We start from the raw sequence: 15,433 nt of genomic DNA on the forward strand, positions 1-15,433 counted from the left end.
CTCAGTGAAAAAGTTTCCCTTGCTTTCCACAGCGCCGAACCCACTGCGCGCATCTAAAAATACGCGGCAGGTATTTAAAGAACGGAAAATCCGATAATCGTTGCCGTTTGACATTCTTGAGTGTCGAAGGAGAATTGGTATTGAACCCGGCGGAATTTGCGACTCGACCGGCAACAAGCGACCGCTCCGTACCACGACCTTTTCAAACTGCATTTCCACGAATAATAAATGGTTATCGCCACTATCGAGTAGCATTCAGGGATTATGAAACGCGGCATTAAGCTATGCATCGATATATCAGCCAGCGGAGAAAGCGTCGAATTTTTTCGCGTCGACGAGTTCGCGCCGCGTCACCTCTCGCGAGTCGCGAGTTTAATTTATCGTAAAAATAGTTGACGAACGATCTCCCCTTCGCGTGCTCTCTCTCTCTCTCTGTCTCTCCCTCTCTTTCTCTCCGTGTTCGTTCATGTTCCACGAATCGTGCACAAGCGGGCGAGGGTACGTCACGTTTGATCGAGAGGGTTGTGTCGCGCACAGAGCTTACAAGAACGCGCTTACTTAAATGTCCGGGGCCATTCATAGAAATTTATATCGCGAATAGAATACTTTTTTCTCCCCTCCCTTCTTCGCCAACAATGTTTTCTCATCGAATGATGAAAACCGGTTGCACGCGCCAGCCACTAGATCACTGTCGAGCATTAAAGCTATTCTAGAGATTACGAACAATTTAAGCGCGGCATGTTTGTCTTTGTACTTTCACTTCGGGCTCTTTATCGTTATGGCCCGGGGAAAAAATCGATTGATCGTGGTGCTCTGCGAGCTTGTACGAATCGGAATGATTTTTAACCAGGCTGAACGGTACCACAGTTGATCGTTTTTCTACGAGAAACTCTCGTCTCGTCTGTTTTTGTTCGCAGAGCGATCGCAAAGGGTATATTACGTTAAGTATATTCCGGTTAATGAAACGGGTCAATTAATGGATTTGCTAACACGTCGGACTCTTGGCAACTACAGCGTACATAGCTTAGCGATTAATTATAGCTTCGGTTTCATAATGAACTGGTTGAGCCGTGGTATACACTTGAACGATCGTACATGGCAGACGAAATCGTGTTCGAGCCTAGCCGATTCCACCAGCTAGAGCGATATCCTGATCGTAACAAATTACAAACATCCCGTGTTCCTTTCGTTTAATGCTCAATGGTCAAATCGTTCAATTTCACGCGATCGCACGATGATACCGTCTTATCGATCATTTATGTAATCTGTGATCATCTGTGAACTCAGTTATCGAGATTCCATTGCGTTTTAGTAGCGGCGTATTAGAATATAACTGTCTATTCTAAGAATTGTGTGTCCGGCCTGGACCGGATGTTTCGCGAAAACGTATTTCCGTTTCCGCGGCACGCCTTGAACTTGTCCTCGTTGCAACGGAATCTCGGGGTGCCGTGAAAGTTATTCGTTCGCGTAAAATTCACGGCAAATCGTAGGAAAACAAGATGGGGTCCTGCTTTCATTCTCCTTCGATCGTTACGTGAGCCTGTTTAGAATAGTTTGTTTAAAATTCTGTCGTCTTCCTTTAGAATTAATCGTTTGATTTCCTTTAATTTAAGCACTAGTTATGTATTCTGTTGCGAAAAATAAATGAATATCCAGTGGCTATGTTAAGTGGCTTGATAAGAGCAACGAATCATTTTGTATATCACGAAATCAATTAGGATTTCCATAGATTATTTTTCATTACGAAATCCACACATTATTTATAGATTTATTCCATTTAATATTTGTTTCAGATTTATAAATTGAAATAATCTAGGAATGTTTCGTGTCAATGGCATTTCGAGATTTAAATTTTTCCACAAAAATCATAGATTTCATCACAGAGGAATTATACATAAATAATACATCCTTAACGCCTTCATCTGTCTTCAGTATCTCTTTCGATCTCTATCTTTTGGTTCAACACTTTCCAACACAAGTCGACTTGCCTGTATGTTATGGCAAAGTCTGCCATTTCGAAAACCTATTTATCACTTATGAAATTACAATATTTCGGCGATAAGTTGTCGCTTGTGTAGGCGTCGAAGTGCGTTTCGCGGGTAATTTTTTCAGCAGCGCCAGGCGCTCGTTGAAAGGAATGTAGTCGGTGGGTCAGGTTCTGGAAAGCCCAGACGCGAAAATAGCCAACACGCGGCGAATCGTGCGTTGCTTTTCACCGAGTATCTACACTCTACATCGTCTTCGAGGTTCGCCACCGTTGCCAACCGAGAACCGCTCTGATTCGAGAGTAATCTCGCGCAATTCGCCGCGTTGTCCTGCAACAAAGTGCACCCACAAGAAACTCACTTGTTTATCTCAACCAACAATTCGAAGTTATCGGCTATGCTTACGTAAATAGTATAATGAGACTGTTTTAGGTGTTACTCGTGCCCTGGTTTATGCAACGAACGAATGAGCCTAGTGCGATCAATTAAGCATTCTTACATAAGACGATTAATATCGATTATCCCTGATTTAAGCCGATAATTGTACGATAGAACGATCGGTGATACTTAAATATCTAGTAATATAAAATTATATTATTAGATATTGAGTATAATCTCGTATAAATCTCCCAGAAGCTCGATATAATAATAATAATAATTGGCTCGATATAATAACAATCTTGAACTGATGTTTATTGATCGATCCTATATCGATCCGATAGCTGCAGCTGGCTTAATCCTCCAATTTCTATACTTTGTATTTATTCTGTAATTTAAGCAAATTGATATCTTGCACTGTTTATAGATTATCATCTACTGTGGTGGCTATTTGAATATTTATTTCAATATTCAAAGTACTGTTAGTCGGACTACAAGGTCTGTTTATTTTTAACTTATTATAATTAGAATGTTCATGCATATACACATTTTTATGATTACGAGCAGCAGAACAGTACTTAAATCGAGATTTGTTTTATTTTCTGAATATCGTAACAAATAACTTGCTATAAATACTTCGTGCATTTACGTATAATATATATATATATGTTTTGTGGATTTTCTCGTACCATATCATAATCTGATTTATAATAATTGTAGGATTGAGCTAGACTGCTATTGGCGCGAAATAAAAGACAAAAGGTCTCAGGAACGTGAGATAAATCATGGACAAATGATCGTGATTCGAAACACAGGAGCTTAACGTGACACCGGGTAGCGGGATCGGAAAAACGATTGAACCGGTAGCTGGTTTGTAACGCGACGTAACCATAATGACGATTTACGAACGATAATTACCTCGTCAAACAACTTCGAAGCGTACGCATTCTCCTTGCGATCTACACGCGAACTCTTATTGTTCGTCACGGTATTCTCTCCGTAGATAGAGCCGCGTCGTTTCGTTGCTTTGTTTTCTCTTTTCTCCCGGTCAAGCATGGCGAGGGAAGTATTTTTAAGAGGGACGATCGGAACAGAACAAGAGCAGATCGGTCCCGCGTTCCTCGACGCGACTAGCCGGAGATATTAGCGGCGCGTTGCGCTCGCGACCGCGCCTGCTTCGATATATTACGCCCGGTAACACGCGTTGCCATCTGCAAATGCGCGCTTACACTCTTTATCCGCAAGTTCCGCGTGTTTTCGTGCTTGACAACTGGCTCGTACCGGCAAATGAGATATCGTGGAAACAGAGTGCATGCGAATGCCGATGCAGCTCGACTTTGTTGTAGTTTACGTTCCACGTTCGAAATTATGCACGCGCTCAGGTATATTTAGTCCCGGTGAACGATCCTCTTGGAATTTTGTTAGATAGCCGTCGTTCGACATCGCGAGACTTTCTACTGACTGAATCAAACTACCGATCGTCTGTATCGTATCCTGATTCTTCGCTATTTATTCTCAGTTTTGTTTCCATTATACCGTTCGAGATCGTTGGCATAAATGGTTCTATTGCATTAACAGAATGTGATCGGAATTTGAACAAAAGCGAAGGAGTTCTACATGTGTATATATATGATAATATCGTCACAGCGTTGTATGTACTGGGATGGAATTTTATCCACGATATTATAGACTTCCTTCGATGATAGCTCCCAAGAGTTAAAATAATCAGTAGAAAACACTATACAGAAACAAGGTGTCTATATAAAAATGAAAGTGATGGAGTTCTAGCAACTTCGAGGAACTTCACCTTTCCATGGTAGACTTTTTTCCAACCGCCATGGAAATAAATAGAACCACGAGCCCCGTAATTGACGCCGGAGCTCTTAACTCAATTAGACGCCCTTCGTCGGTTTTTCTTCCTTTCCCTTACTTATTCCTAGAATGTCTATACAAACACTTTAGAGAAACCTGTTTGTATCCAATCACGTATACACACTTTTCACTGTTAATTTATTTTTTCTTCCTCGATCATTTTGTATATACATATCGTAAGAATTCATTCACTTATACATACTATTCTCATACGATTGCTTTCCACGCATCTGGTTCTTTTCTTAGTCTGTGCCAACGCGAAGTTTTCGTTAGAAATATCGGTAAACGGTCAGTGGAGTCCTAACGGGAGAATACGAGGAGCAAACGAACACCGTCCTTTTTTTCTTTTCTTTTTCCTTTTTATCGAAGATATCGACGCAGCACGAAGTCGAAGAAAGGGACACGCGTTCGAGGATTTTGGCATGGGGATAATTACGCCCGGGTCCAGCAGGTGCAATAAATTACCTCGGGGCACGTCCGCGTACCCGTGGAATTCACCGGAATGCCGCGTCTTCTGTTTTATTTATTTTCACCGGACCAGGCCTCCTGGTCCACCGTAAACCCGTAATTTGCTCGTTTAATCCAGCCGTGCCACTATTCGTGTACTCGGTCCAAGTAGAGGCAACCTCGTGCTCAGCTTCTTGCGCACCCTTCTGACTTCGTTTAGAGCTCTGTGCGCCGCCTTTTGTTTCCTGGACGAAATTACCGGTCTATTACTCCTTCTTCTACAATTGCAGCTTCTTCTCTAGGTGCGAGTCGTTTACGATTCTGCATAATACACGTGGATGTATCGACATTGATGATATTCAACTTGTAAATCGTTAAAGAGAAGTCAATATTTTGATATCGTACAATTTATTAACTTCGCAAACACGTGTATGTACGTTTTCTGTAAATAAGTGATAGACGTAAGAAATTTTGTGAACGATCAAGAAAAAAATCATTTTTTATTTAATAGGATGTAAAATACAAATTTAATTCTGTAATCACCGAGAAGGATAGTTATGATTATTGAATTTTTAAATTATTTACCGCGTTTTATTATTTAATTTTTATTTATTTGTCAGGTTGTGTAGTCCTTAATTTCTTTATTTCCTTATTTTTCGTAAGTAGAAACGGCATATGTATAAAAGTGAAGTAAATACGCAGGTACACAGAAATTATATTATAATAAAAGTCATAAGTACAACAGTGCACGACACGAGAAGCAACGTCTCCTTTGATACTGACAGCATTACACGGAACGAAGGTGTTTCGAGTAGGTACAAGATAAAACGTATAAAATATGTAAATGCAATTCCGGACACTCAAGGATGTACGTTGGCTGACGTGTTGAAAGAGGCTCACATTGTTCGAGACGTGTCGCAATCTTGTTCCACGCATTACCGAAGTACTTCGATGTTATCAATTGAATGATACCAACCTGCGCTACCATCACGAGCAGGAAGCATTGCTTCAAACAAGATCGTATCACGAAATCGATGTTCTCTCCTTGTCGTCCAATTCGAAATTTGCATCAATGGCATTTGCTATAAGTTGAGAAAATGGTTACGAAATCGAGAATACTGTACGGAGTTGGAAAGGGGAAAGAGAAATGTGTTTTGCTCGCTTCCCTAACGAAGCGATGCAATTTACAGATAATAATTCAAAATAATTTCCAAAGCTCATAAAATACCCTGTATAACGTCTTTATGAAAAGTCGTGGATTAGTCATTTTCACTATCCTGGTAATTCTAGCGTTAATTCTCATTATTCTGCACGTTCCACTCGTTAGTAGTAGATGTAGGATAGTTTAACAATTCTTGGCTGGACTATTTGCCATTGAATTATTTTGTAAATTAATAGATGTGATCCTTTTGTTTTATAAAATGCATGCGAGATTTACGTAGATTCAATCTATCGCAAATATTGGCCACTTGGACCCATAATCTTTTTCTTAACCTTGCTCCAGTTCTTTACAGTACATTTTATAGATGCGACACGACCTCCAGATGCGGTTAAAGGGTACGAATAATGTAAAAATGATGCGAGTCGCCTTCGTAACTTGTGTAATCGATAACCGGGGGAATGGAAAGTAATGATACACGGTAGGACAGGGTGTGTGGATCGGCTATATAAAAGGACTCGGAAAGGACGCTGGTGCATTCACCTCGTCTTGCTCCTGTCCAGGGCAGTCAGTCCGTTGCGTTCGCTTGCTTTTATGGTGTTTCGCATCTCCAGCTGTCCTTATGGTATCTAGCACTGCTCGTCTCTAGTTTTTATCCTATCCTCTTTTCTTCCCTCTTGATATTTATGTCTGCCAGGCTATTTTATTCGCGGTATCATCGCCATTTTCTTTCTGAAGCATCCCGATTCGATAGCAAACACGCAAAACAAGAGGGAACACCTTACGACCTCGACTCCTTCCCAGACTGCATTCTTGGTCCGTCTTTTATCGGGGAACCAGCGTTGCTTCGCGTCGTTTTAAATTAAAGTCTCGCATAGGTGCTTCCGCGAGTTAGTCAGGCGAAATGATTAGATTTCGATGGCACGTCGAATGCAAGAGTAGTAGGGACAAGGGAAAAGAGAAACCGATAGCATTTTTAAGGTCAAGCGAACAGCATGCGTTATCTCGCCGGTGGTCGTGGGACAAGGATCAAGGCGAAATTCACATAAATCGAGTCTTCCTCGTATCCGTGGTGGTGGTGGTGGTCGCCTCTGATTCGCTGAGAAAGATCCGTCTCGAAACCGCGAGGCTGAACCCATAAATCGATCGATCGACGCGGTAGCAACGTGTTCCGAGGTCTCAGGGGTGTACTTACCAGAACTCTTCACACATACGTACCGTTTAACTCAGAAAGCAAGACCCCGACCGAGGTTAATATTAACTTTGCACGCCTGATTGTTCACACCTCCTGTCTGTAATTTCTCTTATATCGGATTCCTCTCCGGAGACGTTTATAACGTGTGTGTATATGTTATTGATAGAACATTGTCGATAGAAATTACCGATTTGTCAATGGGTAATAAATGTCACGTACGGTCAAAGGGACGATTCGCGAAAGGTTCTCGATGGCAAGGAAGAAAATCGTTTTTCTAGGCTATGCTACGAGGATCTTATTGACGTCAGAAAAATGGCGTCAGCCATGACGTTAGAGGTATAAACCGGGGAGGATAAAGCGCACGAGGCGAAACCTCAAGGTCTTCGTGACGGGCCGCATGGCAGCCGACCAACCCCAACACCATCTTTTGGTTTCCCATACGAACCTTGCTGCGTTCCGCCGTAGAAACGGAGGAAACCAACCACCCACCGATGTGTCTATCGACCACAGACGCCATTTGCCGGCGCCGTGCTCCGTCGCGACACCAAGTTCACTGCGCTCCCCCTTTCGACTGCCAGCCGGACTGTGTGTGTTTCCACGCACGAGCCGCGACACGACCTCCACGCCTGGGTTCATTCTCGAGAAAATCATATATCCGTCCGTTTTCCTTCTGGTTTTCTAACGAATTTCTTTTCCTTCTGGCTCGTTGAAACCATCGCTGCGGCATGTGGTGTTGTAAGAGGCTCGATGCCTCCGATTGGCCCGTCACAACCATCGTCCGAGGTAACGCTTCCTTTTTGCACGTCGCTAATTTTTCGATACTTCTTTCCGTTCGGCGAATCGCATCGTCCGAGACGGGCTTTTCACGCCAGTGCTTTTTTTCGGTTTCCACGCTCTCTTTTTTCTATCCAGCTACTTTTATTCCGGTCGTTGCCATCGCAACGAAAACTTGGCCACCGAGTCGATATAAAACGATCGTTGTGATATTTGACTTTTTGGTTCTCGATAAGATTTCGAATGAGAATCTTCTTCGCACGTTGCTTTCTGGTTCATTTCGTTTCGCCAGTTTCGTATCGTCGGAGAAGCTTTACACAAACGCTTCGGCTTTTATGCTGTTCTACACTTGTGCTGCTATTATTACTCCGCTCGGTCAAAGTCGCGAATCTAGGATAAGTTCTAGGAATGTCTATGCAGACTGTTGGTCGATGAGCTACTTACTTTAGATTATACCGTTGAACATAACCGGTGCTGCGGACGGGATTGTTAATGGAATTCGGTAGGACCTCGAGAACGATTCGGGAACAAAACCTTAGTGAGAATTAGCAGCGTTTTATCGCGTTTGCGGCAGACGAAGCCGTACAGCCAACGCCAGAAAACGTTTAGTTAATCGCGTCGTTCGTTCTAATTGCTTGTTCGATCTAATCCCACTTGTGATGCAAAGAACATGGTGCCTTTGGTACATCTTATTGGCGTTATTTATTCTCTAATTCTTCCGATCTTATTATTTTATCTTATATATATTATTTGAGATCCACACGTGATCTAATTTGAATCTAATTTAAATATGTTTCACTGCCGAGCTGTACTAATGTTAATATCCACGTAGATTCTAGTTTTGTTATTTATGATTTCTCTCTGTACTAAGATTCTACGCAACTGTGAAATATTCTTCTCATTCCACTTGAAAGACGCAGATGCAAATGTCTTCTGAATAAATAGCTTCTCTCTTTCTCTCTCTTTCTCGTGTGATCTTGCTCCTCTACAAGTAACAACTAAATCAAAATTTCAAATTCAATGTTACGCTCTTGAATGTTCTAGTAATTTTTTCTTTCTGACCATGTACTTTGAGTAATTGACATTTCACTTTTTTCATTATACATAATTTCAACGTTGTTTCTTGCCTGGTGCCGCACAATGTTTTACGATAGGAGAGTTTATAGTAGTTTCTCAGAGACAGATCGAATCTCTAGGAAACGAACTCGCATCAGGACAGAATGAAACGATTTCAACGACGAACGTCGTAAAGCAATGCCACCGGATTTAAATGCGCAGGACATCTGGGACGTCTTTTTGGCTGTGGCTGTGCCGCTTTCTGGTGCCTCAGAAAGAAAAACAACGGCCCAATGGCTGCATAGTCATGGCTCTGAGTCAGCGTTCAACGACTGACGCAGTAACAGTGGCGCGTTGTTGCGCTGCGCGCATCTTCTCGGTCGTAATTCCTCAAAAATTATGTTCTCCATTATCTCATCCTCGTGTCTATTTTTTCCAATGTTAATGAACATATCATAAATAAACATCACGTTGATGTATAACGATGAATAATTCATGTGATACTTTTGCACTTTGTACCTGCGATTAGCGACAAAACAAAAATGAAATCCAGGAGTGTATCGATCGGTTATATCTGCAAATTCGAGGTGACTAACTCTACTCTGTACTCACAATAATGTGACGCGTGTCATTGAGACATTAAATTGACACACTTCTGAGTATCCGCCAATGGTCAATTACATCGGACGTGGCCGGTTGCATCAGGCGTAATTGGATGAAGACGTACCTTGGAGTCCACGAGTCTCGAGACGCTCGTGTTAAAAGCGTTCTCGAGTTTCTTGCTCCGTTTCTCTGCGAGTCCGAGTCGCACGATGCTTGAAAATACTTCGACAATGACCGTATTCTATTTTTGGTGAGGTAACAGAATTTCTAGAAGATTTATATGGAAATCGTCAAATTGAAATTGGGGATTGGCAGTTGGCACCTAGTCGAAACAGGGCGTGAAATATACGATTATGCGACATTGACTATACTTCGGTATGTTCGAATTCTCTGGTTTCGATTCGAGTCTATCTTCGTTTCCATTCCGAATGCGTAGATCGTCCGGAACGGAAGGAAATAAACTACATAGCCCCGAGGACAGAAACACACAGAGTGTAAAGATGATGGTTGAACGCCGTACCTGAAGAAGCGGAAAGCAGGAGTCACGGTGTAGGAATAAAGACTTTCATTGATTCGCACTGTCATGAATCCTTGCAGTACGGTTTGCGCGGAAGAAAAAGAGTCGCGGTAAAAATAACGACTTCCGTTACGAGGCTGCGAAAGTATTTGGCACGCCAGTGATGTCATGTCCGTCGTCTGAAGGCGCTGCCGCTTTTTCATGTCTAGCATGCTTATTTTTAACCGACTGATGATGGCGCCACTCGTCGACAAACGTGTCTTGGTTAAATACAAATTGTTACTATGTAACGCGCAACATTATTGTTACGTAACGCTACTGCAATTTGTGATAATTTAAAAGAAGGAAAAAAAGAAGAAAAAAAAAACCATTGTTAATTTATTGAGTCACTCGGTAAAGTTCCACGTATTTTGGAAGAATTCTTGTATCCTCTAACTTTCAAGACAAATTTGTTTTAGCATTCGCGGATATCCGATTCGTCGTTCATAAGCAAACTCCGATATCCATATTTCAACAATCCCCTCTTAGACGAAGTCGACTTATTCGATTTGAGTCGATTCGATTCGTTCCTCGGACATTTCATTCACGAATCGTGACTCTGTTCAGCTACCGTTCTCCGTGCGTTAACTCTGATTTATGGTGAAATCTTTATCAGGTACCAGATATCGGTGCCCACGTGTTTCAACTATGGCTCTTTGAGAACAGACTTTACAAGGTTTCCATGCAGATATTCCCATGTGTTCGCCTACAGTGCGCTGTTCTGTTCATTGTATGCGTCTCGTCGCGTACGCTGTAGACTGTGGACTATAGACGATCGATAGATTTCTACGTTCTATGATCTTGCGCTAAACGGGAGAGTCGCCTGTGGGACACCTTGTTATGGCGTTGTAACCCGTACACAGGCAAACAATATCTTTACGGTTTTTTCTGTTTTAAATTATTCTTGACGATTTTGCTCTTGCTTCGTACAAATTATAGTTTTGTATTTTGAATTTAATCTTTATCTCGTTTGATCTTATTCTTCTCTATATTCAACTTTAATTTCAATGCCAATCCGATCTTCCGGATATTCTAGGTACTATGTATTCTTAAATCCTTGCTTTAGTTTAATAATAACGATATTCCACTGACTGAAAAAACAGTGCGCAGGACGTAGCGTATTTACGAGTCACAGCTAAGTATATCCATATTTCAAATCTCCCCGGTTTTTCTTCCTTGCGCGCTGTTATTTTCGTCGTTCGTCGGACCCAACCTGCGAACAACCTCTACGTTTCTCCCATTTTGTACTTTCTCCGAAGTGCAGAAAAATTCAGTTTCTCGTCAGTCGCGTCATAAATCATTTTCTCGCAAACACAGTCTGAATTTTGTTTACTTGAGCTCGTGAGAACGAAAGGAAAAATGGAAATGTCGGTAACGCATGACTCACGGAGGAAATGGGACACGACGCGCGATGTTTAAGTTCACGAGACATTATCTAGCACGAAACGATGCCGAGCAAATCGATCGGACGAGTTCACGAGCGCCACAGTGTCTGGCCCGTGCCCGTTCACGGACACGTAATAACAATTATATCGTGACAACCTAAGAAAGATCGAGGTCACCGACAGACAGGCTACGATCCTACGAACCGTCGATCGGAATACGATCCGTGTTCGCTCGTGATCGATCGAGAAGATCGTACCCTCCGCTCTAACGTTTACTGCGATTATCGATCGCTGATGATCGTTAATCGACGCGTTATGATCCTCGAAATCCCGACAAAGGTGGTCTCCCGATCCTGTAAATTCTAACAGTCCCGTAATTTCGCCATAAACTATTAAAGACCGTAATTATTGCCGATCGATGCTCGATAGCTGTTTATAGTTACCGACTTTCGATATCTTCCTACTAGTATCTGTCTGTAATCAGATAAAATTTCTAAACGATACGTTGGAGTGTACTATGAGTTTAAAAATCAGTAAATATATCTTATTTGCACTTATGGATTTTTTTTTCGTAATTTTTAATTTCATTATGTAACGTAGAAATATATACGGCGCACGTGTGTGGACGATCGTTATTGCTCCGTTTCGGTGTTCGCAAAAGTAGTAGCCGACGGCCAAACGATAGCTTACGCGTGTTTCATTCAGTCGGAACAATTTCTCAAAGTACACGCTCACGCGTTCAAGTATCGAATTGGTTGTCGTTTCGAAAGCCAGGATAATGATACGGTTCGGTGAAACACGAGGAAAGAGAGTCAAAAGTTGTACGACTATCTCACCGTGGCGCGTTTCTATGATAAACCAAGTCCGTAAGCTGCTACGTATCTGGCCGGACTAGATGCAAGGTCCTGCCTAACGCGTAATTGTGCGGTTAACGGAGAAGTTCCGACCGGTTTGTAATTAGACCGCTAATGAGTAAGGTTACCACCTTAGCTTTTCGACCGCTTCCTTCCTCTCGCGCAATCTATCGCAATCTGTTCGTCGAACCGCCAAGTGATGCAAGACTCGTCTGTCCTGTTTAAATAATCCGTGGAAACGGGACCTAAGTTGGACACGGTATCATAGTTTTCTTCTTGTCAGAATTTCTTTAGTTTCTAGTTCTCATCTTTTGGTTTTCTATTCTCTTTTGAATATTCCTTGTCGAGAGATGAATCTTCGAAGAGAAGATTTCTTTCTTTCTGTAATAAAAATCGTTTTACAATCGGTTATCGAGGAAACACTTGTCGAGATCCGTAAATTTTCTACTTGACTACGTTGCAAACCGGTAGACGCGAAGGCAAGTCGGTCGTTAAATTATACAGACTCAAGAATTTCCGATAGGAAACAACTGAATGCACTCAGCGTGCTGTCCGCTTTGTATAACAGGCCTCGCAAAATGGCAACGAGATTATGGTTAATTAGCTGACCCCGGGAACGGTAGGGTCATTACAGTCACATATGCAGTCACGTTTCTGGCAATAATCGTTAGAAGAAAGAGAGGAAATACCGTGAACACACCGTATCAGATTAAACAGCGTATAATCTTTGCCGTATTTTTATACTTTGTTCTTCTTTTCACATCGTTTTCTTGCGTACGTTATGAAACTTGGTTTTAATCGTTCTCCGCTTAATCGACCAGAGTCGCGCAATTTATTGCTTAATGTCTGTCTAATTAAAATAGCGATCATGCTCGACGGTCTATCACGGATATTATTATATCAAGAGGGGTTAAAGTTTTAAATACGTGTGTAGATCTTTGCGCGAACAAAAGTCGAGACAACGTACGAAGCCATCCGTCGCGTCTGTCTGAATATTTTCGAAAGTGAAGCAGGAAAAAGGTCAGTTCGTGGTTGGTTCTAAGGATCGTGTCGCACCGTGGTCGTTGCTCGTGCCTCTGTTTACTGAGAGTCCGCTTTTACAACCGTTAATTACCACCGTTGTACTCGTATTTCGGCCCGTTCCGTTTCACGTCCTTCGTCTATCTTTCTCTCAGCTGTGTCGGTCGTTTTGCATCCATTGTGCAGCCACTGCTGCGAGTAATTGGTCCCCTAACTTGCAACTATTAGGCCTTGCAGGTATTAGAATGCGCTTCATTCTCTCACGATTAGACAACTTGCTCTAGGTTAGGTAATAGTAACGACAGTCGTTGCAACTTAGGCGCCGATCGAGAAACATTTCTTCTTCCCTCGGTGAACGTTCCTCGGTTGTAAATCGAGCTTTTTGCTAGATCGAAACTTTCGATTATTAAGCTGAAAGAAAAGAAACCTTGTTCGTAGTTCGGTTACTATTGAATTAACGTAGCAACTGAAAGATCTAGAGAGTTTAACGCTGTGTAGTTAGTTATTGATAAAGCCAAGGGAGCGACAAAGCGTGGTAATTTACCCAATTTCATTCTTGCACCAATTCGTTGTGCGTGTCGAAACCTTATCGCGATATTACTTGTGCATAATAGTTATCGGAGTTTTGTTACGAGAATTATACATCGAAAGGTTGCGTTCATTTGCCCTCACGGGTTACTAGAGAAACGTCAGCTACTAAATCCACAACCGGGTCACTCTGCCAACGTAATACCGGAGTTAAGAGATTTAATCATAGAATGGTAAATGGAGCGTCTAGCTACATTAGGAATTCCATTCTCTCCACTCTCTAACTTCGTTTAAAATTCAAAATTCTGAAGCTTCTATAAGCATCTACTGTCTCGAAACCTTTCATTCAAAACCTTCGACTTCGAAATACCTTACGTATTCACTAATTAAAAGACAATTAAGGCAAAATATATACAGCGGAATTAGCGCATTCAGTTTATTGTGGCAATCAGCAATTATTAGATTTATTCGCAAATAAACTTTCAGCTTTTTATATTGTAGCTATGATTCTTGCAGCGAATATACTCTATGAACGATCGTGTTAAAAGTTAAATGCTTTCGTCCCTCGTTGGGAGGTAAACAAAAGCATGATGAATCAAGGGTGTTCGAGGCACGAACAAGTAGAGAAATAGGATAAACGAAGGGAATGCGAATCTTGCGTAGCATGTGGGGTTCTAATTTTACGTACGGATGGGTCGTCTTTCTCGATTCCACCTAACAACGGCCGCTCTAAAAGCAGTCTTTTGGATAGAGGCGTGACTGCGCGCCACGGTTCAAATATGCTCGTAGGTTCGCGTTTTTTCCACCGTACTATTCGTGGCGCTCTGGTCGACGATCGAGTTGCGCCTCCGAAGTGGAGGCTTTCGAACTTCGCTATGAAAGTTTCTTTTGCTGTCGGTATAGCAGAGCACTGACGCGTCGGTAATCATTGCGACAGCCGGCAACGTTGCATTTTATCGAATGGGCGCCGTTTCTATTCGGGATCATTTATTTCGACAGGGGAAAAGGGATCTTTTTGATCGGACCGACTATTCCTTCGTATTACGTGTACGAATATCGTAACCCAGAGCCAGCAAGACGATTTAACTTTTAATTTAACGTTTTTAATTTCTAGAATTTAAATTTTTCAGTAGATTGGACCATAAAGTATAACCGTAGGCGCGTGCAATGTAAATAGAAGACCTTGACATAGCAACCGTTGAATCGTAGATTCTTTTAAAGAAAGGAAATACTTTTTACCTAATCGCTTTGTCTCATCAATTTACAAAGAATGTAGCATCATTTTTATCGAGATTAATTTAATTACGAAAACATGTAATAACAGCCAGGGAAAGACTAAATTGCGAGATACGATATCAATTAAAGGTTTTAAAGACTGCAAAAAGTAGTACAGTCCTAATGAGATCACCGTTACGATACTCGGGTAATCACCTCATTGTTGCGATTTGAGGGGGACAAGCGCATGTCGGACGATTCGAGTTGCGTGTTTCTCCCCTCGGAAAGGCTAATTGCACCCCTGCGGTCATCGGACCACGACACCTTAAACATAGCGGTTTTTCCAGCCGGTTTACGATTGACAAGTGTCCACGAATGATTCAATTAAATTTCTCCCTGGGGGAGG

The 15,433-nt window shown here is 42.0% G+C and overlaps 1 protein-coding gene and 1 long non-coding RNA gene across 12 annotated transcripts in view; one reads left to right on the forward strand and one right to left on the reverse strand.

Annotated features, from left to right (window-relative positions):
* Window positions 1-15,433, forward strand: part of LOC122574303 (MAP7 domain-containing protein 1-like) — a 202,394-nt gene that overhangs the window by 26,694 nt on the left and 160,267 nt on the right. For 3 of the 11 annotated variants that reach the window (XM_043741870.1, XM_043741899.1, XM_043741939.1), the window contains exon 1: window positions 7,747-7,819. The exons of the other annotated variants lie outside the window; for them this stretch is intronic. In XM_043741870.1, coding sequence (XP_043597805.1) covers window positions 7,762-7,819 — 58 coding nt within the window. In that variant the 5' untranslated portion in view covers window positions 7,747-7,761. Of the gene's footprint in view, window positions 1-7,746; window positions 7,820-15,433 lie in introns of those variants that run through there. 11 annotated transcript variants of the gene reach the window in all.
* On the reverse strand, window positions 2,201-6,588 carry LOC122574489. The gene is made up of 3 exons (XR_006319073.1): window positions 5,268-6,588; window positions 4,701-5,124; window positions 2,201-2,315 (listed from the first exon to the last, which is right to left on the reverse strand). It is a non-coding gene; the product is annotated as an uncharacterized LOC122574489 (long non-coding RNA).

This window comes from Bombus pyrosoma, linkage group LG2 (assembly GCF_014825855.1).
Source record: "Bombus pyrosoma isolate SC7728 linkage group LG2, ASM1482585v1, whole genome shotgun sequence".
Taxonomy (NCBI): Eukaryota; Metazoa; Arthropoda; class Insecta; order Hymenoptera; family Apidae; genus Bombus; species Bombus pyrosoma.